This window comes from Pituophis catenifer, unplaced genomic scaffold (assembly GCF_029215685.1).
Source record: "Pituophis catenifer annectens isolate HBS135680 unplaced genomic scaffold, rPitCat1.0.hap2 SCAF_1, whole genome shotgun sequence".
Taxonomy (NCBI): Eukaryota; Metazoa; Chordata; class Lepidosauria; order Squamata; family Colubridae; genus Pituophis; species Pituophis catenifer.
Window position 1 is genome coordinate 167,277,346 of NW_027256881.1, and position 25,329 is coordinate 167,302,674.

The 25,329-nt window shown below is 35.9% G+C and overlaps 1 protein-coding gene across 1 annotated transcript in view; it reads left to right on the plus strand.

Moving 5' to 3' along the window:
* Positions 1–23,253, plus strand: part of TRPM8 (transient receptor potential cation channel subfamily M member 8) — a 380,221-nt gene extending 356,968 nt beyond the window's left edge. The window contains exons 19-24 of the mRNA XM_070933161.1: positions 1,245–1,416; positions 3,446–3,623; positions 4,537–4,727; positions 14,701–14,800; positions 19,991–20,024; positions 23,203–23,253. Coding sequence (XP_070789262.1) covers positions 1,245–1,416; positions 3,446–3,623; positions 4,537–4,727; positions 14,701–14,800; positions 19,991–20,024; positions 23,203–23,253 — 726 coding nt within the window. The remainder of the gene's footprint in view (positions 1–1,244; positions 1,417–3,445; positions 3,624–4,536; positions 4,728–14,700; positions 14,801–19,990; positions 20,025–23,202) is intronic.
* Positions 23,254–25,329: the final 2,076 nt, after the last annotated feature.

The window sequence follows — 25,329 nt, forward strand, 5'->3', positions numbered from 1 at the left end:
ATTTAATTAATGATCCAATCTGCAGTCAGTGAATGATGGAGAATTTTTTTCTTTTAACATCCTTTTTGAAGAGTGCTTAATATTCCCTCCTTAGTCTTTTTTTCTCAAAACTAAACTTTCCCATTTTAGGTTGTGCTCTCCAGATCATGCTTCCAGTTTTCTGAATCTTTCTTTAAATGTTGTACCAGAAGGAGATGCAACATCAACGCAGAAGAAAATAAGGCAATTATATCCACTAATTGGAAACTATATTTCTAATTATATATATGAAAAACAGAGTTCTTGGATTTTGAATCAAGGACAGAGGAAATTAAAACCATCTATCCCATGTTGCCTAAAAGAATGCTATAGTGAATTTTCCTGATGTGCTCTGGTTTTAGTGTTTATGCATTCTGAATAAAATTCCAAGTTTCAGATCATTTTGCATCATTGCCTGCCCATAAAAACCCTTCTTCATCTTCCAGAAGTAAAGAATGGATCTTACTAAACTGACCAAATGTTAATTATTGCTGAGAATACCTAGTCTGTGATATTCATGTTTTCTTGGGAGAAGGCTTGGCTGCTAATAAATTGCATAAATCTGGAACATCTTCTTGACTCATCAAAAGTGCTCCATAGCTCTTCTCTAAGTGCCAACAACTTGTGTTGATTAGAAAATTTAAATTATTTTAAAACACATTCGTGTTATATAGCTTATAGGTAATCCTCAACTTTGAACCTTTAGTTTAATGATTGTTCAAAGTTATGACAGTACTGAAAAAAGTGATTTATGACTGGTTCTTGCACTTACCATCACAGTATCCCCATGGTTCACATGATCAAAATTGGGCACTGGCAACTTCCTTTATTTCCTGATGTTTGAAATATCTCAGGATCATTTGATTGCCGTTTGCAACCTTCAGAGGGCTTCCAACAAGTAAAGTCAAAGGGGGAAGCCAGATTTGCATAATGAACATATGATTTGCTTAATAACTGTAGCAAAAAGATCATAAAATTGGGCATAGCCCATTCAATAACCACATTACTAGTGACAGAAGGTCTGGTTCCAATTGTGGTCATAAATTGAGGACTACCTGTATTTAGTCCATTTCCAGATTGATTCCAGAGTATAAATGTTGACTTTGTAAAGAATAGTGTATTTGTCCACTTTTGATATTTTCTCCCATAGCCTAAAAACAATGTTGAGACTTTTAGCAAAAAGCTCATGATATTTCTGTTTATATTTTAAATATTTCCTTTTGCAGCTGATAGATGTCTTTTTCTTCTTGTTCCTCTTTGCGGTGTGGATGGTGGCTTTTGGTGTAGCCAGACAAGGGATCCTACGAAAAAATGAACAGCGTTGGGAATGGATATTCCGATCAGTCATCTATGAGCCTTACCTTGCAATGTTTGGCCATTATCCTTCTGATATTGATGGTATCTATTGAAATAAAGTACTAATCAGTAAGGGGTTGATGTGGTTGGGAAACAGATACACATATATTTCCTTTTGTCAGTGTGGTTTGCTTGGGGGAGGGTAGAACTGAGTGTTCATTTTATTTCTCTCTGAAAAATTATAATTACGTTTGGTGTTAGTTTTGAATAATGAAAGCTAGAATGAAAATGATGTTAATAAATGTATAATTCAGAAAGGCCTTTCATGCTTGATTTAGATGCTAATGTTACTGTCAGAAAAAATGCCAAATGATGCTATTGGACTGCTTGTCTTTCCTTTTCATGAGATTTTAGGACTTCTACTCAATTTTTATTCTTTTTGACTGAAAAAAAAAATTATGATTCCTAGTCACTATATCTATTGTTGCTAGTGAATAAGTTGCTCCTGGTCTATACTCTGCTACATAGTGAAATAGAAAGAGGAACCAAAAATTCTCCATGCAAGTTCGTGCTCAGAATGCTGCTGTTCTTTTTTGTACCTTTCTTTGTTCTGAGTGAAGAGATTCAGCTACCTTGTCACTTCTATCATTAGGGAAACTATGGAGTGGCCAAAGCAAAGTTGCCCAGATAGTTGTAACAGATGTGACAGAGGGAAAAGGGAATGCTGGAGAATAATCATGGACCTAGAGCTGCAAACGATACAGGATTGAGAAAAGGCTACTCTGCACAAAGGAGTTTCGTTTCTTTCTGCCTTCACCTCTGAAGACAGCAGCTGAAATGACTCCAAACCAGAACACCTTGTGCCCTTGATCTTGGTTGCCTAAAGCTATACCTAGTTAGCATAGACATGATTAAGAAAGAGCTATGTTGGCAGACACTCCATAATTTTCTTCTTGGAGTAGATTAAAGTAACATTGTTTAAAATTTATCCCAAAAAACCAAACTCTACTCTTCTGATTGATAATGTTTCTGTTAAATCTGCTCCAGGTAGGTCCCATAGGAAAGAAAGACCCTCAAATGCATTTGGTTGAATGATAGGTTATTTTACTAAAGGATACTAGTTGCAACAAAGTCAGGCTAGAACTAGGTTTTTCCACATGAAAAAGTTACAAATTGTTCCCCTCATCCCAGCCCTCTTCCCATCATCTTCAGCCAATGAAGTGCCACATAAGTGTTTTGAGAAGCACTGAGATATTTGGGGTTGTCCGCATTCCACTCTCAGGGTGTATGGCCTTGAGTGATGGCACAAACTGGTTCCATGCATCTCTGGTCTTCATTACAGTGTCATCCCCCTTCCATGCTTCTCATCGCATCCCCATACATGTTTATTGTCCATTTGTTCACCCCATGCCCTCCTCCACCTAACCTTTGATGACAGGATGCCAGAGAGATGCCAGCCAAAGATGGCAGATCTGACAGTTTCTTGCAGAAATAAGGATCCCAATATAAACCTGTTTTACCACTTTGCTGCAAACTCCATTTCTTTTGAAAGTGGTGTGGTGATGAAGGTGGTGAAGGTGGTGATGCATGTACAAAAGGAGCTGGGCATATATCATGATAGCATGCTAACTCATTTAATCACTCTTTGGATGCTGTTAAATATGGAGATTTATTTATTATATTTTCATCCTGCTTTTATTACTTTATAAGTAACTCAAGGCAGTGAACATGCCTTATGTTTCTCCCTCCTATTTTCCCCATAACAGCAACTCTGTGAAGTGAATTGACAGGCTCAGTCATCCAGCCAACTTTCATGCCCAAGGCAGGACTAGAATTCACTGTCTCCTGGCTTCTGAATTAAATTCTTAATTGTTTACTATTTTTTCACTTTTCTTATCATGATTACTTTATTATATTTGCAGTTTTTCCTGTATGTTTTTAATAGCATTGTATTTTGTTGTAACCCTCAGGAATCTGAATGATTTGGTACAATTCACATTTAATATAAAATAATTATTATTGCTGTGTTTCTGATACTAAAATCATGTACTACAGTCAATAACTTAGTATCAAAATATATCAGTTCTTCTGACAATTTAATATTGTTTTCTGTTTCTTCCTTTTATAATAGGTACCACATATGATTTTGATAGCTGTACCTTCCTTGGAAATGAATCCAAGCCTCTGTGTGTAGAAGTGGATTCCAATAACCTCCCCCGTTTTCCTGAGTGGATTACTATTCCATTAGTGTGCATCTACATGCTGTCCACCAATATCCTCTTAGTTAATTTATTAATAGCCATGTTTGGGTATGTTTGGTTGGAATGCTTCCCACTTCCAAAAGTCAGCATTGCTGGCTTTTAAAGTCTTCCTCAAGCTGAGTTCCATTGCTCTTTAATTTATTTATTTGTTTATTTGTAAATGAATAAACTAGATTAGTTCATTCTAATTAGCTGGAAGTTTTGGCTGATATGGGAAGCATAATTTTGTTACTTTCATCTTTTTGCTGCTTAGTAATATTACGACATAAATGGATCAATAGCAATGCAGTAATTTTAATTAATAAAGTAGTATCAAAAGTATCAAATTTCAAAATAAATCTCACTCAATTTTAAAATACTTGCCTCTCTCCTGTACTTTGCACAGAAATACCAAATTAAACAAGAAGAAACATAATAAAATTACATTTTAAAAAGTCCTAGAAAATTAATATAAACAGGACAACTTACTTTTAGCTTCTGATGTTTCCCTGGAAAGAACAATATATTTGAAACAAATGCAACAGAATATTACAGACCTGAAGAAATATTATTAAGGCTTGCATTTGATATAGTAGGAAATTTATTCTTAGTAAGTGGAGTACTTCTATGCAAATTAAATGTGAACTACAAGATGTATCTATGCTAATATAATAAAATATATGGAAAAGGGGTTTGATATGAATTATATATGAAATACATAAAGCATTTTTTTGTTTCTGTTTCTTATTAATAAAACAATAATAATCATTTATTAAACTTGTATGCTACCCAACTCCCAACAACTCATAGCAAACAAAAATTAAATAATATCAACAAAGTATGGCAAGTGACTAGACGGAAAGAAACAAATAGTCTCATTTGCCTTTGTCAAAGACCTAGGTGAAAATTAGAACGTTAAAGCAGTAATTTTTTTTAAAGAAAAGATTATGGGACTAATCTCATGTGTTAATTTTTCCTTTAGATATACTGTTGGATCAGTTCAGGAGAATAATGACCAAGTATGGAAGTTCCAGCGCTACTTCTTGGTTCAAGAATACTGCAGCCGATTAGCTATACCATTTCCATTTGTCATCTTTGCCTATATCTACATGGTGATGAGGAAACTTTTTAAATGCTGTTGTAAAAATGAATATAGAGAATCATCCATTTGCTGTAAGTTATTTTCATCAGATACTAAATGGTAGAAGGGAAGCAAAATAAGATTTATTTTATTTTTTAAAAAAGATAAATTATGATTATTGCTATATTACCATGATGGCGAACCTATGTCACACGTGCCACAGGTGGCACACAGACCCATTTCTGCGGGCATGCGAGCCATTGCCCTAGGTCAGCTCCACCACACATGTGTCCACACCTCCCACCGACCAGCTGATTTACGGGTCTCTGCTGCTTGTGATCCTCTAAAAATTACTTTGTTAAGCCTAACCATTTAATAATGAATTATACAATTGTAAGATTTGTAAAGGGCTATTTGATCAGGACAAGAATCCAAGTCTTAAAGTTTCCCCCAACAGATGACTGTCTAGCCTCCAAATGAACATACGTGGTGAAAAAGAGCCCACCACCTCACCTATTTAGTGCCTCTATTGTTGAAGTGCTTTTCAAACATCCAGTTGGAATCTGCCATCCTGTAACATTGTATGTTAACAGTAAATAGTTTTTGTTGGATATCGAATCCAACACTTTCTAAGCAAAACTTAGAATATGAACTAATTAGTTCATATTCAAAAATAGGGATGGATGACATAGTTATACCTGCTTTCATAGAGACAGGCTTGTATGACACCTGATCAACATTATGAGTGTCTCAGTCAGTGTATTAAGTTCAATTTTAACAGGGTGCTGGAATTCTTAGCTTATGAATTCTTAACTTATTTTTTTTGCAAAAAGTTTTTTTATTTTTTAAACAAAAACTACGTAAACACATCATCCTTCCAAACAATTACAGACAGTATTTCGATTGGTTAAAATCATTTCATGCTCTCAAAATTTTCAAAGTCTCATTATATAACAAATATTCTTTCCTCTAACAAAAAACAAGCATTTAAACATTTTATCCAAATTTCATTTCATATATAATATTTCATCTCCATGCTTTATCTATCCATTGATAAAATAGCTCCTATATCAAATAATATTGTTTATCTTCCTGTTCTCTTATTTCAAGTGTCAATCTACTCATTTCAGCACAATCCAACATTTTCTTAATAATTTCTTCATCAGTAATTATCTTCTCTCCTTTCCAATTTTTTGCAAATACAATTCTAGCCGCTGTTAAAATATTCACAATTAAATATTGCAATTCTTTATTAAATGTCTCTGGTAAGATCCCTAATAAAAATATCTCTGGTTTAAGGTTAATATGTCTCTTTGTCATTTTTTCCAACCACGTGTGTATTTTAGTCCAAAATCTCCTTGCTTCTACGCATGTCCACCACATATGGTAATAAGATCCTGGGGTCTGATGACACTTCCAACACTTCTCCAATTTATTCTTGAACATTCTGGCTATCTTTGTCAGGGGTAAATGCCACCTGTAAAACATCTTATACAAGTTCTCCTTATATGCTGTAGACATTGTCATTTTATAATTATGTGACAACAATTTTTGCCATTTCTCTAAATCAATACCATAACCGAAATTTTTCCCCCATGCTATCATTGATTCTTTAACTTGTTCTTCCAATTTTACTTCTAGCAAATATTCATATAACTTTTTAATTACATGGTCATCAGAACCCATTAATATCTTATCTAAAGTAGTCAAAACATTATAAAAGACTTCTTGTTTGAGATCTTCTCGATATCTAGAAAATATTTGCATGTATAAAAACCAATCCATCTTAAATCCCTGATCTTCTTGTTTTAATTTAAGTTCACCCTTTTCATCCAATAATTCACTATATCTAACAATTTGTTCCCCTTTGAATATCACTGGATATGAAAAAGCTTCAGTTGTAGATACCCAGACTGGAATCTTCTAATAATGATATTTTTTAATCCTCTCCCAGTTCAAAAACAAGGCTTCACGTATCTGATGTCTTCTAAAATACCCCTGTATTTTAGTTCCTTTGTACCATAGAAAGGCATGCCACCCCATCAACAAATCATGTCCCTCCAAATTCAGTAATCCAGTTTTTTCAATGTTACCCATTCTTTAATCCACATTAAACTAGCTGCTTGGTAATATAATTCAAAGTTAGGTAGACCAAAACCACCCCTCATTTTAGCGTCTTGTAACAACTTAATTTTTATTCTTGCCTTTTTCCCTTGCCAAATATATTTCAATATCATTTTATTCAAATCTGTAAAAAAATCCTTGTCTAACTTTATCGAAATGATCTGAAATAAATACAAAATTCTAGGCAAAATATTCATCTTAATAGTTGCAATTCTTCCAATTAAAGATAGTTGCAAGTTTCCCCATTTTTCCAAATCTTGTCCTATCTGTCGCTTAACCTTATTGTAATTATTTTCCTTAAGAGAACTACACCTTGTTGTCAATTGTATCCCCAAATATTTTACCTTATTCGTGACCTGCATATTTGAAATCTCCATCAATTCTTCTTTTTGCTTTTTCAACATATTTTTAGTCATTATCTTTGTCTTCTCTTTATTAATTTTCAAACCAGCTACTTCCCCAAACTCTCCAGTGCTTTCTAACAATTTATTTATTGACATTAATGGTTCTTCAATAATAAAGACCAGATCATCTGCAAAAGCTTGCAACTTATATTCTTCTTTCCAAATTTTCATACCTTTTATCTCTTTTTCTTCTCTAATATTTCTAGTTAAAACTTCCAATGTCAATATAAACAATAGTGGGGACAGTCAGACAATTCTCCATTTATCATGACCTTGGCCTTTTGTTTGCAGTATATAGCTTCAATTGCCTGAAGAAATTTCTTTCCAAAGCCCATCTCCTCCATTTGTAACATCATAAATCACCAATTCATGTTGTCAAAGGCTTTTTGTGCACCTAGAAATATCAAAGCCATCTGCTTTTCAGGATGAGCCTCATAATATTCTAAAGTATCCAAAATTATTCTTATATTGTCTCTAATTTGTCTTTTTGGCAGGAATCCATTTTGGTCAGAATGTATAAAATTATTCAAATATCTCTTAAGCCTTTCTGCCAATATTGTAGCAAAGATTTTATAGTCCACAATTAATAATAATAATAATAATAATAATAATAATAATAATAATAATAATAATAATAATAATAATAATAATTTTATTTCTATACCGCCCTTCTCCCGAAGGACTCAGGGCGGTGTACAGCCAATTTAAAAACACAAGACACAACTAAATAGATTAAATAGATTTGGCCGATTTAAAACCCCAAAAATTTAAAATACCCCAATTTAAAATTATTATGTTGATAGCCCAGCCTGGCGGAACAACAGGGTCTTCAATGCGCAGCGAAACACCCGGAGGTCGGAGATATTACGTATTTCCGGGGGCAGTTCATTCCACAGGGCTGGGGCTCCCACAGAGAAGGCCCTCCCCCTGGGTGTCGCCAGCCGACATAACTTGGCTGATGGCACCCTGAGGAGACCCTCTCTGTGGGAGCGGACTGGTCGGTGGGAGGCTATTGGTGGCAGAAGACGGTCTCGAAGGTACCCGGGTCCTATGCCATGGAGCGCTTTAAAGGTGGTAACCAACACCTTGAATTTAGCAGGGATATAGGTCTATAGTTTTTAATTAGTTGTGGGTCTGTCTCTTCTTTATGAATCAATGTAATATAAGCCTCGGTCCATGTTTTGGGTATTTCTCTTTTTGTCATTACTTCATTCATAACCTCCAGCATTGGGATCGATAAAGATTCTTATAACATCTTATAATATTCAGCTGGCAATCCATCTGGTCCTGGTGCCTTTCCATTCTTCTATTACTTAATTGCCTCAGTTAGTTCCATCATCGTTATGTTTCCATCCAACAGCTCCTCAACATCTTTGGGAATTTGTGGTAGTTTTGCTTTTTGTAGATACCTTGCCACTTTATCCTCCTCTATTATGTCTTTCTTGTACAGTTGTGTATAGTATTTCCCCCATCTCTTTGTTTCCACATCTACTCTGTCCGTGATGATCAATTAGTTGTATTATTTTTCTTGATTCTCTTTCTTTTTTCAATTTATATGCTAACCATCTGCCTGGTTTATTTGCATTTTCAAAATAATTCTGTTTGGCAGCTCTTATTTTTTGAGCTAATTCTTCCTTCTCCAGTAGATCCATTTTGTGCTTTATAATATCCATTTTAATTTTTACATCTTTCTTATGTGGATCTTTCTGGAATTCCTTTTCAAGTCTTTTATGATAATCTATCAATATTTTAAGAGTTTGTCTTTTCTTCACATTTCTTTTCCTTGTATAATCAATAATTAATCCTCTGGCAAAGGCCTTCATTGTATCCCAACGGTTTTGTGTCAATGTTTCTTTCTTATTTTCCTTGAAGAAAAAATCCAGTTCTCGATTCATTTTCTGTATAAAGTCTTTCTCTTTTACTATTGTGTTATTTAATGTCCATGTAGATCTATCTTTTCGCCCTTTCCAAATAGCAATCACCAGGTTATGGTCCACCCATAGGTTAGTATCTATTTTCACTTGTTCAATATTTAAAGTCAATTCCATTGTTGTCCATATCATATCTAATCTGGACCAAGATAAATTCTATCAGAGTAGAAGGTATATTGTCTATTTTTTCCATTTCTCTCCCTCCATATGTCTTTCAAGTTTATTTCCTCTATCATTTTAAAGAAAGTTCTAGGCAATACCTTTCTACTATATTTGTTGTTTTGTGTGTTTTATAGTCCAATTTTTCATCCACAATTCCATTAAAATCTCCCATCATACAGACATTTTCATATTCCATTTCAATTATCTTATTATGTAGTTTTCTATAAAAGTCACTTTGATTATTGTTAGAAGCGTAAATTGCTACTAAAAGTAATTTTGTATTGTTATCAATTATTTCCACCATCAAAATTCTACCTTCTGGATGGGCATATTTCTGCTCTGCCATTAGTACGTTTCTAATATACAAGGCAACTCCTCTTTTTTTACTTTGTGACAATGATAAAAAAGTTTTGCCAAGTTTTGGTTGAATCAATAGTTGTTCATGTTGTTTTTTAATATGCACTTCCTGTAAAAAAATTATATCAAATTTTAATTTTTCTAGTTTGTGAAATACTATTCTTCTTTTACTGGCCAAATTGTGTCCATTTACATTTATTCAAATTAATTTCCTTTCTTCCATATTCTTACTTTATAAATAGGTTTTGTTGCTCTAGTCGATCTAGCTTCACATTGTTCCTTATATTCCATAACTCCGCCAACCGCTCCTTCTGTTGCTTCCAGTATTATCAATTCTTCGTGGATTTTATTGGAACTAATATTGCTTGAGTTTCAACTTCCATATCTACTTCTTTCTCTTTAAGGACTTTCTCAAAGCTCTCGCTTTGTCGATTGTATTTAACCTGTATCTTTGGAATTGCCATGCTAAACCTACTCCTTCTGGGAACAGCCATCTGTAATTAATCCCTTTTTGCAGGAAAACTTTGGTCAAAAATTGATATCCTCTTCTTAATTCTCTCACTTTCCTTGGAATTTGTCTCAGAACTGTCACTTCTTTCCCTTTGTATTTCAAAGCCTTGTCACGAACAGCCTGAAGAATTTGTGTCTTAATTGATTTCTTTGTAAATCTTATATGTACTTCTCTTGGAAGCTTATTATGCATTGCATATCCAATATACACTCGATAAATTTCATCAATTCCTTCCATCATCTTCTCTTTAGTGACTTCTAATGCCTCCGCTAGGATCGTGTTCATGATCTCGGCTAAATTCTCCCCTTTTTCTTCCTCGACATTTTTTTTTTAATTTGATTTATATGCCGCCCTTCTCCGGAGACTCAGGGCGGTTTACAATGCGTTAAGAAATAGCCTTCATACTTTTGTATATTTATACAAAGTCAGCTTATTGCCCCCACAAACTGGGTCCTCATTTAACCTACCTTAGAAAGGATGGAAGCCTGAGTCAACCTTGAGCCTGGTAAGATTCGAACCTGCAGTAATTGCAGGCAGCTGTGTTAATAACAGGGTGCTTTAAACCACTGTACTACCAAGGCTCAAGGTTGGTCTTAAATCTTCTATTTAAGATTTTGAAATCTTAAATAGAATTCTGCTTTATCCATTTCCCATCCAATTAAGCCAGATGTTCCTTGTTCTACCTCTCAATTTCCTGTTCTCAATTTCCTTCATTTTTTCTTCTTTTTGGCCATCTCTTTCCTCCAATTTAACCAATCTTTCTTCATATTTCAACATTGTTTGTTGTATATTGACCACCTTTTCATCTGTTTGCAATAATTGCTGTTCCATCTTTTTTTGTTGCTGTTCCATTCTTTGACGTGTTTGTAGAATCATTTGTGTCGCTGATTCTTTCTTTTTCTCTTTCTCTTGTTGTAACATTGTCTGGATGGAACGTTGGCCTCCAGATGGTGATGAAGATGGTGTAGTCACTGCAGCTCTCACCGTCGCTACTTTTCTACTCATTTTATTCAATCTTTAACCAAACTCACTTTCAGGACAGGGAGAAATTTAGAAATTTAGAAATCCAGCTAGACAAAAGGGGGAGGGAAAAAGGAGGGAAAAAATGGAAAAAGCGAAAAGAGAAAAAAAGGAGAAAGAAAAAAAAGTTCCTCAAGTTCTTCAGGTTCTTCTGAAACCCTAATCCAAAGGGATAAAACAAAAAAAAAAATAAATAGGAAAAGACAAAAATTTAGTATCCTCTTCCAAAAAAAAAAAAAGGAAAAAAATATTAGGCAATAAATCTTCAGGCTCTTGAGTGCCTTAATCCAATATGAATGCGTGGGGTCCCGAATCAAAAATAGAAAAAGGCAATTAGAATAAGAAAATTAAAAAAGAGGAAAAAAAAAAGAAAGGGAAAGGAAAAAATTAAATAGTCCTTCAAGTCCTTTTATATCCAGAGAGCCTACAGGGAGTGACTTTTCCTTTTGCCTTTTTCTAGGTCACACATCTCACTGGGCATATAATAATTACTCAAAAAGAATCAAAGCCTTCCAGTATATTCCCAGGCTTTGTCAATTTAAAAGAAAGAGCACCTGTGTAAACAACATTCAGTAGCTCTTCAATCTTATCAATCCAAACAGATTCTCTGTATTTGTTTTGGCTACAATATTTCTTTCTTCTGCTACTTAAGTAAGCATAGAAACAAAGTTTCTCTTCCAGTAGGTGGCAGTGCTGCACACTCCCCTAACTCTCCTCCCGTTCTTTAAAAAGAAAAAAAATCTTTCTTTCTTTTAAAAATTAATCAAAAAATTGCCTTGTCAAAAATAAGCCAAAACCCCATTCCAAATGTTGCAATCAAACATCAAACAGTCTAGTGCCAACAACTTTCAAAGGCATCCCAATACCGTTTTTTCCCCTTCTTTCAATCCAGTCCGGTTATCCAAAGTAAAAAACAATTAAGCAAATTCAAGTCTTTTAAAGCACATACTTGGGTAAAATAAAATTAATCCACCTTAGGTTTGCCGCTTGTCTTCATTCATTCACCATCACCATCTCATTTCTCAATTAGGGTGTTCTTAGTATTATTTAAAAAGTGAAAGTCTCTCACCGATCTGTTCATTGTCATTCCATTCTGTCTTCCTGAAGTTGTCACAGCCTCCGCAGCCTATGGCTGCCACTCCGCTTCTGGAACAAGGGCTTTCCTGGATCAACCAGGGATTTAGCGATGTCCCTGGGATCCTCAGGATGTGCCTTCCACTGCCACAGTCAAAACGAGACTGTGGGGTCCAATTCGGACCGTCCAGAAGCGGAGTTGAATTCTTAACTTATGAAGCAAAGCTTCTGAGGTCTCAGTAAAGATATACAAGGCATGTGTAATCCTGCATATAGCACTTAGACTTATATTTCACTCCATAGTGTTTTATAGCAGTCTCTGGGCCATACAATGTCAGCATATTGACCTCAACAAACTTCATTTTACTGACCTTGGAAGGATGGAAGGATGAATCAACCTTGAGCACCATCAAAATCAAACTCCAAGCTGTGGTAGAGTTTGCCTGCAGTACTGCATTCTAACCACTGTGCCACAGGGCTCCTTATGCATATGCTTATTTTCCTGAATATAAAATATAAAGATGCCTTCAAATTGAGTATAATTTGTAGACATGACCATACCAGACCACCCCAACGATGCCCTTGAAGTGATGTCCCGATGCCTGGAGGCCGTGCGGGTCTGGATGGGGAGGAACAGGCTCCGACTCAACCCCTCCAAGACTGAGTGGCTGTGGTTGCTGGCGTCCCGATATAGCCAGCTGGTGCCATCGCTGGCTATTGGGGGTGAGACATTGACCCCCCACGGAGAGGGCGCGTAACTTGGGTGTCCTCCTGGACGCACAGCTGTCTTTAGAAGAGCATATGACGGCCGTGGCCAGGGGGGGCTTTCTATCAGGTTCGCCTGATAGGCCAGTTGCGCCCCTTTCTGGATCGGGACTCCTTATGCACGGTCACTCATGCCCTCGTCACTTCCCGCCTGGACTACTGCAATGCTCTCTACATGGGGATCCCCTTGAGGAGCACCCGGAGGCTCCAATTGGTGCAGAATGCAGCCGCATGGGTACTTATGGGGGCGACATGGCGCTCCCATGTAACACCTCTCCTGCACGAGCTGCATTGGCTTCCAGTGGTCTTCCGGGTACGCTTCAAGGTACTGGTTCTCATCTTCAAAGCGCTCCATGGATTAGGGCCCGGTTATTTACGAAACCACCTTCTGCCACCGATAACCTCCCACCGGCCAATCTGCTCCCACAGAGAGGGTCTCTTCAGGGTGCCGTCGGTCAGGCAATGTCGACTGGCAACCCACCGGGCAAAAGCGGCACCCGCCCTCTGGAATGAGCTATCCCCAGGGATACGACTGATCCCGGACCTCCGAACCTTTCGCCAGGCTCTGAAAACGTTTCTATTTCGGCAAGCTGGGGTGGCTTAAAATTTTTTATTGGTGAATTTTATGGGTAAGGGGTTTTAAATTGGGGAAAGCCATTGGATTTAATTTTGTTTTAAATGTATTTTAATGTTTATGTTGTATGTTTTTTAATCTTGGCTGTTCACCGCCCTGAGTCCTTCGGGAGAGGGGGCGGTATAAAAATTAAATAAATAAATAAATAAATAAATAAATAAATAAATAAATAAATAAATAAATAAATAAATAAATACGGTTTTCATGACAGTGTTATAGAGGTAGTTTGCCATGCTTTTTTCATGTTTACCATACATGTTATATTTAAGACTATTCATGGATTATAATACTGAACTACTAGTCAGCAAAACATTAAGACTAATGGAAGCTCAGCAACAGTATAATCACCACCCATTGGATTACACAATTTCAAAAGAAGCAACACTTACTATTTGTTTAAGGAAAATGTTTTTTCAAAACTGGAACAGATGGAAGCTAACCAATGAAAATATGTGCACTAATGAAAAATGCAAAATTATAATTTTTAAAAAATTGAAGTTTGACTAAACAAAAATGTTTAGTCATCATTATGTATCATTAAAGAAAACAGGAATGTGAATATGATTATCAAAATATTATCCATGTCTCAGTATATTCGTGTACTGTCCATAATGAAAACAGAATAATATAAAGGAACTATATGGGGAGGGGGCTGTATTTGTAGGTGGGTAAAGCTCTGTTAAGGATGTAGTCCAGTAGTGGTTTTCGCTTACCTTCGCTACTGGTTTGGAACTGTGAGCACGCTCACGTGTGGCGCTTCTGCACATGCTCAGAGCATCTGTGATGACATCCGGGTGGGAGGGCGGAGCCTCACACTGCCGCTGCTACCGGTTCGCTCAAACCTGGGCGAACCGGTAGAAACCCACCACTGGTGTAGTCCTTTGAATACTTAAGAATGTGAACACCTTTTAAATAAACATGCATAGCTGCATGTATGTATGTGTGTGTGCGTGGATGCACATATGCACAGTGTACAGTTGAAGCAAGTCTGGATTACCCTTTTAGATTATATCTCTACCAACTGTGTTCCTTTTGTCAATAAAACACTACTATACATGGTGGTATGGATTTTGTATGTTGAAGGTTCAAGAAATGAAGATAATGAAACTTTGGCATGGGAAGCTGTCATGAAAGAAAATTACCTTGTGAAAATCAACATCAAGCCCAGTGATTCACCTGAAGAGTATGTCAACTTTCTTTTCTGTTTGTCTGTTCAGTTTCCAGTTTGCTTTGAAATTAAAAGCTAAGAATATATAGTGACAGATTTTAATAATTATAAAAACATAAATCAGTTGATTAAAATACCATTTATTGATTCTGTTTTGAAGAATGATAGACAATCTATTAGGGATTTGTAATATCTGGGAATTTTTTAAAGCCTCGAATGCCAAAATACTATCTTGAATGTTTAAATCTTTTTAAAAATAATATTTATTTAGAAATTTTATATGGCTCACTCTCAGTGACTCTGGGCAGCTTAGTAAAAAAAAGTGATTAATTTTACTTAACAACAGTGGAACGAAGAGAACCTAAATATGAAGATGATCACCATGGATTTTATTCATACATTATTGCAGATACTCCTGCTGGATTTCTATCTGATGTTTTAAAAAGTGCCATTTATGATCTAGCAGTATAAGCATAAAAGTGAAATTAAAGAGGCCAATAAATGATGACAAAAGCTTTGCATCTGAGCCCTTTCTTTATGATTCAGTAGTACATATGCAATGGGTCTGTGGAATGGAAGCTAGTAAATAAAGACTCCTGCTGAATCTTTACATCGCCGGAATTCAAGACAACTGCAAGACTTTTTGTTTAACACTAAAAATAATTATAGAAAGAAAAGGCATCCCCTCCTTTGAAAATCTGTATTCTCTTGAACTTTGTTCATGGGATTGGAGAGTAATAACATGACAATATTACCTATTTGTCATGCATCATGGAGATGATCTAATACATGTCGATTTCACAGAAGATGGCATAAAGGCATTACCCAACCTAAAACCATCTCTATCTATTGGCCCTGATGGATTATGTGCCTACTTCTTTAAAAAGCTCTCAACCACCAGAGCAGAACCTCTTAGCATAATCTATGAAATACCTTTCAAATCCAGCTCCTGGCCTAGTTTATGATCACTAGCCACAGTCATCCCTATTTTCAAAAAGAGTGACCCTAGCCTAGTTGAAAATTATAGACCAATCTTATTATGTTGCGTCACATGCAAAGTCATGGAATCAATCATAAACCAATCCAATACCCTCTTCTTAGAGACGAACAACTTCCTCTCTAACAAGCAGTTTGGCTTCAGAAAAAAACTGTCCTGCAATCTGCAACTCCTACACTGCAAAAACATATGGACTTCACAATTCGAGCAGGGTAAAGCAATAGACGCAATTTATATAGATTTCTGTAAAGCCTTTGATTCTGTAGTACATGACAAGCTACTTCTAAAACTAAAATCTTATGGCATTTCCAGATCCCTGCATAAATGGATAGCTGCAGTCCTATCAAACAGGCAACAAGTAGTCAAAATAGGGAACGCCCTATCAAACCCTGTACCAGTTAACAGCAGTGTCCCCAAGGCAGCGTTTTAGGACCCACACTCTTTATACTTTACATAAAGGACCTTTGCAATCATATTATAAGCAACTGAGTTCTCTTCACTGATGATGTAAAACTATTCAACACCACTGACAATGCTGCTACTCTAGAAAAAGACCTTGACTATCTATCAGAATGGTCAAACAATTGGCAACTCCAAATCTCAACCAACAAATGTTCTATCTTACATATTGGCAAAATGTGAAGGAGGGGTTCTGTATTCGAATGGACCGTGACCCGATATGCACACAAACGCACTAAAGCATGGAAGTTGACAGTGGAGTCTAGAGAAACTATTTAGTTTAATAATAAAACACATTAAAAACAAAACCTACAAAAAGGCACCAACGGCATAAAAGATTCTCCTCTTAGCAAAGTCCATTTGCTCTAATCTTCTTCCCAAGCGTGGAAGGCTCTCCTTTATCAGTCTTCTCAGGAGCAAGGCAGTGACTCAGCTCTTTGTAGTGACTTCAGCATGCTCTCATCAAAGTCTCATCTGGTCTCGGAGTGAGGAGAGGGAGGAGCAGTAATGTGATCTGGCTGCAGTCCTGCTGCTGCTTATATACTGATCAATTGTCCATTGGAAAGTGCAGGAAACTCAGAGCCAGGAAGCTGTGCTCTGATTGGTTCATTCAAACTGTTCAAACCAATCAATCGATTAGCTGCAGCAATATGCTGAGAGGTTTTTCCTCTCACAATCCCCTTCTCTGCAATAATTGATTACAGAAATACATGTACATACAAGTCATGAGCATATACATTTAGTAGTAAGAAATACAATCTTACATAGTCATAGATATCTTATCCAAGAGAAATTGATGTTGATCCCTAGGCAATGGCTTCGTGAGCAAGTCTGCTATTTGTTCCTTTGTCTTGCAAAAAACTGTCCTAACAAAACCTATCCTGGTCAATTGTCTGACATGTTTATACTTGATGTCAATGTGACATGACCTCTGATATTGGTAGCAGCCGTGTTGTACTCATGAATATCAATAGGATACACTGGTTCTTCCCACAAGTTTATTAGAAGATCATCAAACCATACCAGATCGTTAGATGCTTTCGATAAACACACATATTCTGCCTCAGCAGTGGAAGTTGCAATTAACTTCTGTTTACCTGAGTACCAATGGATGGGACTCCTTCAGAAATATGACATAACCTGAAGTACTCTTTCTGGACTTAATGTCCCCTGCCCAATCAGCATCTGCGTAACAACACAAACTTGGCTTATCTGATATGTCTGGCTCCAATAAAAGTGAATGTTTAACAGTGTTATTTAAATACCTTAAAACTCTTTTAATTCCACTCGAGTGGTATTGGGTGGGATTCTCAGAATGCCTGGACAGAATGTTTACAGTCAGACTGATATCTGGCCTAGTCCAGCCTGCAATATACAACAATGATCCTATCACTGATTTATAAAGTGTCTTTTGCTCAAAAGTCAGAGCTGCTATTAAGGCCTACCTTGTGTTGGTTAAGAGTGACAAAACAGTTTCTCCATTCTTATTGTGTTCAGAGTGTCACCTGTTCAGAGTCATCTGTTTTTTGGGGGGTAGGAGGGCTCAGATGATCATCTATAGGGTGTACAGAGGAATTCATGGAAAATCTGATGGACAAGGTCTTTCAGATACATTCTCATTTGGAGTCCAAATGTGGAACAGCTCCATTAGAGATGCTTGGGAAGAAAACCTTAACCTGGGAATCTGGGAACAGTTTGACTTTGTCAGACCTGATGACAAAGGATTCTCAAAGCTGTCAACAGAACTAGAATTAGACCCTTATCACTCTAGGCTGGTGAAAGGCTCCAGAAAGGTGACCTCCAGATGGGTTCAAGCACTAATAAATACATCACTGCAGGAGCTAATGTTCCTAGGACCTTTCAAGAAAGACCTGATCTGCCCCCTCAAAAAGCCATCATTAGATTCCACCTGCCTGAAATCTTTCATCCAGTTTCTCACCTTTTCTTTTTAGAGAAAGTGCTGGAAAAAAATGGTTGACAAACTCTATGCACAACTTGTGGTACCCATGGAGACACAATTCCTGCTTTAAGAGCCTTTGTTGTACACCAGTTGCACCTTTTCCTGAATCATGAGTCCCTGCACTCAGTCACTAATATTGTAGTCATCTCTCATTTGGACTACTGTAATTTGATCTACATGGAACTACCCTTGAAGAATATTCAGAAGTTACAGCTAGTAAAGAATACAGCCATGATACAGCCTAAGATGGCCCATGTAACATCCTTGTTGCAATAGCTACAGTAGTTGCTGGGGTGCTTCTTGGTCCAAGGTGTTGATTAAGACCTTGAAAGCCATTTATGGCATGAGTCCAGGCTATCTGATCCAGGCTACACACCCCAATGGAATTTGCCTGGCCCACTGGTTCCAGGAGAAGGGGCATGCTGCAGATCCCATTGTCCAAGGAATTTCAGCTGATGGGGTCCAGGAGAAGAGCCTTTTCTTTTGTGGCTCCCACCCTCTGGAACACTGCACCCCTCAAGGTGAGATCCGCCCCATCTTCTTGACCTTCCAAAAAACCCTCAAAACCTGGCTCTGTCATTTGGCCTGAAGCCCTGATGGGGTATTCCATGCTAGTGATGGAATAGAAAGAATCCCACCCCAACCTGTTATATTTTGGTTTTTAACATGTAATCTCTGTTTATTTGAATATTTGGTATTTATTGTTTAATATTTTGTACTTGCTTTTACAGTATTGTAAGCTATCCAAAGTCACTTGATAGTGAGATGGGCGGAAAATGAATTAAATAATTAAATAAATAAATAAGGTTCATTATTATAAATGCCAACAATTGTTTCCCTAAATGAAATGTAAAACTTCTCAGTATTGTAAGCTGTCCAGAGTCACTTGACAATAAGGTGGTTTTTCAAGAGGCAACTGGACTTTCTTGTTTTTCTTTGAAGATGTTTCACTTCTCATCCAAGAAGCTTCTTCAGCACTGACTGGATAGTGGGGAATGGAAGGATTTATACTCCTTCAATTCAGCTGATCATTTGCATTGTTTTTAGAGAGTCATTGAGACCACTTGGAGATTTATCTGTGTCTTCCAGGGCACCTGAGTAGTGCAAATGGGTGTGGAGCCTTCTTGGAACTGCTGAAAGGACTGTGTTGTAGATTTGAGATAGATGATGTCATATCCCTCCCCCTCTGTTGAGAGGGGGCTTTTCAATTTTGACATAGATGGCCTCTTTGATCTGCCCAGAAGGCCTCTGCAGCCAATAAAAGAGCTCCAGATCAATCCAGACCTCGTTTCTTGGCTGCAGAGGCCTTTCCAGAAGGCTGTTGATGGCGAAACAGAGGCCGGGGGTGACACGCTCAAGCAGCCACAGAAGAAATGGGCCGGCAAGTCAGGTGTCGAGGAGTGCAAGGCCTGGTAACTAGGGCAGCTCCACCCTAGCTTAATTTTTACCCTTGGGCCTTGCCCCACCCCCTGCACCCCGGAGTGGGCCGGGTCTTAATTAGGGCTTACTTTGGGGGCAGGGCTTATAGTGGGCACACGTGTAAAAATCAAGCTGGGACTTACTTTCGGGGTAGGTCATATTTTGGGGAAAACATGGTATTTAGTTCCTGAAATTGTACTGGATTCTGTTTTCCATTGTATTGCATTTAGGAAGCTACCTATTGTAATTTGATGACTGTGCTAAATAGAAAGTTCTTTATTATCTTCAGTTATGCTTATTTTCAGAAATAATTTTGTGGTCAGAATTAAAATCAAAACTACCTTCCTCAATGCTATATTTCTTTCCACAGAATGGCCCAACAATTTCGACAACTGGAAACTAAGGTATGTTCTTTTGAGAGTTGGGGAGGCAGAAACACTGTTTATACTTGAGTTTTGAAATATTCATAAGCATTGCAAAAATATTTCCAAGAACAATAAAAAATATCAGAATATTTTTGTTTTCAAATTTATTAATGAATAAATGTAATTTTTATTGTTTATTGATGAAATGAATAGTGAAGCATTTAAAAAATTTATATTTTATTTATTTATTTTATTTATGAATATTTTATTATTCATTTTAAGCTATTTTTTGATTTAAAAAATCATCACTGTGTAATTTGAATAAATGTTAAATATATTTTTATTTCTCTGTATAATGAGTAAATAAAAATTAAATGATATTTATTTATTTATTTATTTATTTATTTATTTATTTATTTATTTATTTATTTTCTTCATTAAATTTATATACCATCCATCTCACTGTTGGAGCAATATATTGGCTATATTGAGTGGCTATATTGAGAGTATATAGAAATGAAAAGAAAAGTAACTCAAGACAGAACCACAAAAATATAAAGAGAAAACCTAATTGGAATATATGTGAAGGGAGGGTTTTTATTTTTATAAATAACTCAAGCCATACTCCTTCGTCCACCTATTGTTCCCACAACAATAACCCTGTAAGGTGAACTGGGCTGAGACAGAGTGACTGGCCAAAGTTACCCAGCCAGCTTTCATGCTTAAGGTATGACTAAATGTCACTGCTCCTGGTTTCTATCCAAAATGACATTTGTGGAAGCCTGGAAAACTTTATCAGAAAAACCATTAATATAATTGCTAAATTATATTAATTATATTAATTTAATATTGCCATATTAAATTTTCAAAACTGTTGCTTCAATAATTTTTCAGCCAAAGTAAAGTCCTACCACTGACACAACAACAAAAAATGCATTACTTTCAGATAAATAAATTTATCTATTTTGTCAATACACAATACAATAGTATGTAAGGGATCTTTCTGCAAGCAATTTCAAACAAATGCAAATAAACTACAGTAGAATGCAAAAGAACTTTACAGTACTAAATCTATTTTCTGTAGACACTGGCTAGTACAGGAGTGTCAAACTCATGTCGTCACAGCGGCATCACATATCGGGACTTTTTTCCCCTTCGCTAAACTGGGCATGGGCGTGGCCAGCATGTGACGCATCTGGTCCACAGGCTGGGAGTTTGACAGCCCTGGGCTAGCAGTTCTTCAAGAAGTTCCAAAACCAAAACAGTAATGAAAAAACAGTAGTTTGCAGAGTATTTACAAACAAGTGCAGTACTATAATGTAAAAAATTTAAAGTACTTACAAAAGCAACTCCACTCATCAAAGCAACAGCAATGAAAGAAGCAACAGAGAAAGCAGCAAGAGATTCATTATTCCACTCAGTGCTATGAAGAGGAAAAAAACTGACTGCAAAGTCTCCAAACTTCATTAGTTTTACCGACCATATAGATCTCAGAAATTGCCTGTCGTAACCACAGGCAACAAAGGGCAATCACAGGACTAAAAATGGCTGCTTCAGGAGTGACTGAATCCATGTCACATGACTGCAGAGGCTTCTTGTTGGTTGCAATTTTGAACCCCTGTCCTAAGTACACTTGTAACTTTGAACAATCAAACAGTTGTTCATACCTTGAGGACTACCTATAACCAGGCATTTTTGCAAAGAATGTTGATACTATTGAGTACCAATTTCAAAGAAATCAAATATATACACTATATTCAACTTTAGTATGCCTAAACCTCCATATTCCTTTTAGGCAATTAACTCCAGCTAATTTATATGAATTTAGTGAAGCAATTTCTAAATCTGTACTGCATGTCAATAATTTAATTCAAACTCCAATTGAGCTTTGTGTCTACTTTGATTTTTAAAAATATTGACTGCACACTAATTGATACTTTTTTGTTAGTGGCTCTTAATTTTTCTTAATATTTTATGTTAATACTTCTTTAATAAAATTGAATAATTTACATGAAAGTGCATACCCTTGCTGAGTATTTCTATATATCTGAGAAAAAAAATATAGAATAAGATCCATTGATGCTAGTTGTAACTAATTATAAAAATGATCCAAATACTATTCCAAACAATAATTTTTACCATCTGTTCTGTTAAATTCTTTTTTAAAGCATTTAAGATAGCTAAGCTAGTTAGGTTTTGATATATTTAGCATAATATATAATATTCAATATTCTTTTAATTGGCTATTTTAAGAATGAACTCTGATTAATCCAGAGTAATATAATTATTTAAGGTTTATTAAATAATATAAACTTGAATCTGCTTCAGAGAAACAGGAATTTTTACTCCAGTTATATAATTGGAATAAATAATGTATTCTTTTATTTTAAGAAAAAATGTACAGTATTTATATTCAATGCCATCCATGTCTGGAGCATTGCATTTAAAAAATTATGATCTTAATTACGTTTTATATTTTTTGGTTAAGATAATTTTATGCTCCTGAATTACATCTTGTCATTTTAGCATGTATCACTTAAATTTGTGGCCTCAGTGTACTATATATATATATATTTGGTTTATTTTATCATATAATTTACAGTTTTATTAGATTTGTGTAGTAACATTTCTTTTTGAATTATCATAGGTGATATGCATGCATTATACAACAACCTTTCCTAGGTTGTTTCAGTGAATAATTACTATATAACATACTCTGTTTTTTTTATTTTATAAATCACTTATTATAATTGTTACTTGTATCTTGTTGGTATAAGAGATACTTAAGAATTATTAAAACATTTTACAAGAATCTTGCTGGATTTTTGGCAATCTCCTTTTCTTTTATACTTATTTTTCATTTTTTGAATTTTGAAGACAGTTTATAGAAGCTAAAGCTAAATTTAGATGCATTCAAATTTCACAACCAGCAAATATTGGTGAATTTAATTGCAAGCTGTGTGGAGCAAATGAAGTATATAAGATTTTGATTAATATTACAAGACAATATACCCTTCCTTGTGAGCAAATTTAGTTGAACTTTTTGGGCTTTGCCTTTGAGTAAATGCATTTAGAATTGCATTGTTAATGGATCTCCTTAAGGATGAACATTTCTATGATTCAGTATAATAGTTGCGATTAGTCTTGTGCCTGAAATGTAATGATGTAATTTTCAATTAATCTCTTGCATTCTTACAAAATTATTTTTTTTTAAAAGATGAATGATTTGAAGTTTCTTCTGAAAGATATTTCTAGCAAATTAAGATGAAAATTGCATCCAAGAGGATATATCAGCTGAAACAAGAGCTCATGGCTTAAATCTGACACTTTACTTTTTTCTTTACACTCTTGTATTTATTTTATAAGAAAATTGTTTTTAAGGTAATTCACTATTTTATATTTTAGTACAATCTTTCAGTATCATATAACATGGAAATATCAATATTTTCTAAACTTGGCTGTTGATGTTGCCTTCTGATATTTGAGCAAGGTTATCATTATTTATATCTCATGTTTTCATGATAATCCTGGAGACTCTTTATTGATGTTTCCATATTAGACAGACATATATATTGTTTTTAGTTTACTATATTATAATTCAGTTTTAAGTATGACTTGATTCGTTCCTGAAGGCTTTATTTATTCTTTTTTCTTGTTGTATGTTAATCATTGGACATATAAAATCTTAGTATATAAATTGTACTTAGTATATAAATTGTACTAAAATAAATATAATAAACAGGAACTCTACTGTAATACATTAGAATGCTGAGGTTCCTGAAAGTTGGGATATAAATCATTTGCTTAAAAAAATATCTACAAATATCTACAAATGTATGTAAATATCACTTCCAATGTTGTGTGTCTGTAAAGATGTTTTATCGATTTGTTTGCTTGATGATTGCAACTGTTATGTATATTTAAAAAATAATAAGATGGATTGGAATTAACAACAGCTTTTTGTCATTACTATAAGTAACTGGATTAATGAAGCCATGAAATTTTGAACCATTCTAACTAACCACTGGTTGAAAAGAGAATTCCACATTAACAAAATGACATGATCAGCAATGTTTGACTTAAGACATTTGACTTTTCAAGGAAAAGTTGAAAATTAATTAGTTAATTAATTAATTAATTAATTAGCCTGTAACAGAAGAATACAACCCAGAAAGAAAGATACATGAAAGATCTCATTAGATTGAATATAGTGTCAAGAAGATAGGATTTAATATAGAAACCCATGGAAACTGCATCAGTCAAAACTTTAGCTTCCATTTCCACTTCCCCCAAAATGGTGTGCTGAGCTGCTGCAGGGTGATCTGCTTCTCTTGCTGATGAACAGCTGATTTTGCCACCAAAGTGGATTATTTGGCAGCCTACTCTCTAGATCTGAATGGGGACAGTTAGGAACAATCCAAGATGACTGTGGATCCTCCTGGGAAGAGGAATCTCAAGATTAGCAATTCCTGATGGGAACAGTCAGAGAGTCGGGTCTCTATCTTTCCTCTCAGAATTTGATTTTTAAAAGCCATCTGGGTTTTAACTGCATGGTTTGAATTTTCTTTTTTATCTTGATTTTTCTTTTACAAGTTAACTGACTGGTTGAACACTGATTTACTCTAACTCTTTGCTGGATTTTAATATGAATTCTTTAATGTTTTTTCTGTCAGAAATAAATGCCTTATTCACGCCAGGGGTCAACAGGGACACAGTAGTGCAGGGGTTAACTCCAATACTCACTTGGTCAGTATCACCCACTGACCACTCCTTACCTGAGTCACCGCCCACAAGTATAAAAGGTAGACACACTCTTCCCCGACCTCCACTTCCAGATGCAATACGTGATGTAATGTTGAACCTGTAAATAAAAGAGATTTATTCAAATGATTGACTCATGCCAGTTATTGGGCCTGATCCATGGATTCTGTAACAATATGGTAGCAGAGGATGGTTTTATGGCCCAATAACTCCCGATCACGCAACGAGGACACATCACTGCCTACGAGATGGCGACACCACCAAAGCAACGAGAGGACAACCCAGCGTGATCGCCAGGGAAGGCAGAAACCTCGATCGACCCCAAAGCCACCGCAACAGAAGAAAAGGGGGAGGTCAAGAGAGGAAAAATAGCAGACCATGACGACCGGGAGGAGGAAAGACTACGACTCGACGTCCTGCAATTACTAAAGGAGCGAGCTGGCGACAAGAACCTCCTCGCGGACCTGCGAAGCTTCATAATGGACCGCAAGGTGGCGAGGAGCGAGGAAGACTCAGATCCGGAGCTCGAAGAGCTGGACTCGGTGAGTGGATCGCCTCAAAAAGACCCCACAGCAGTCACCGA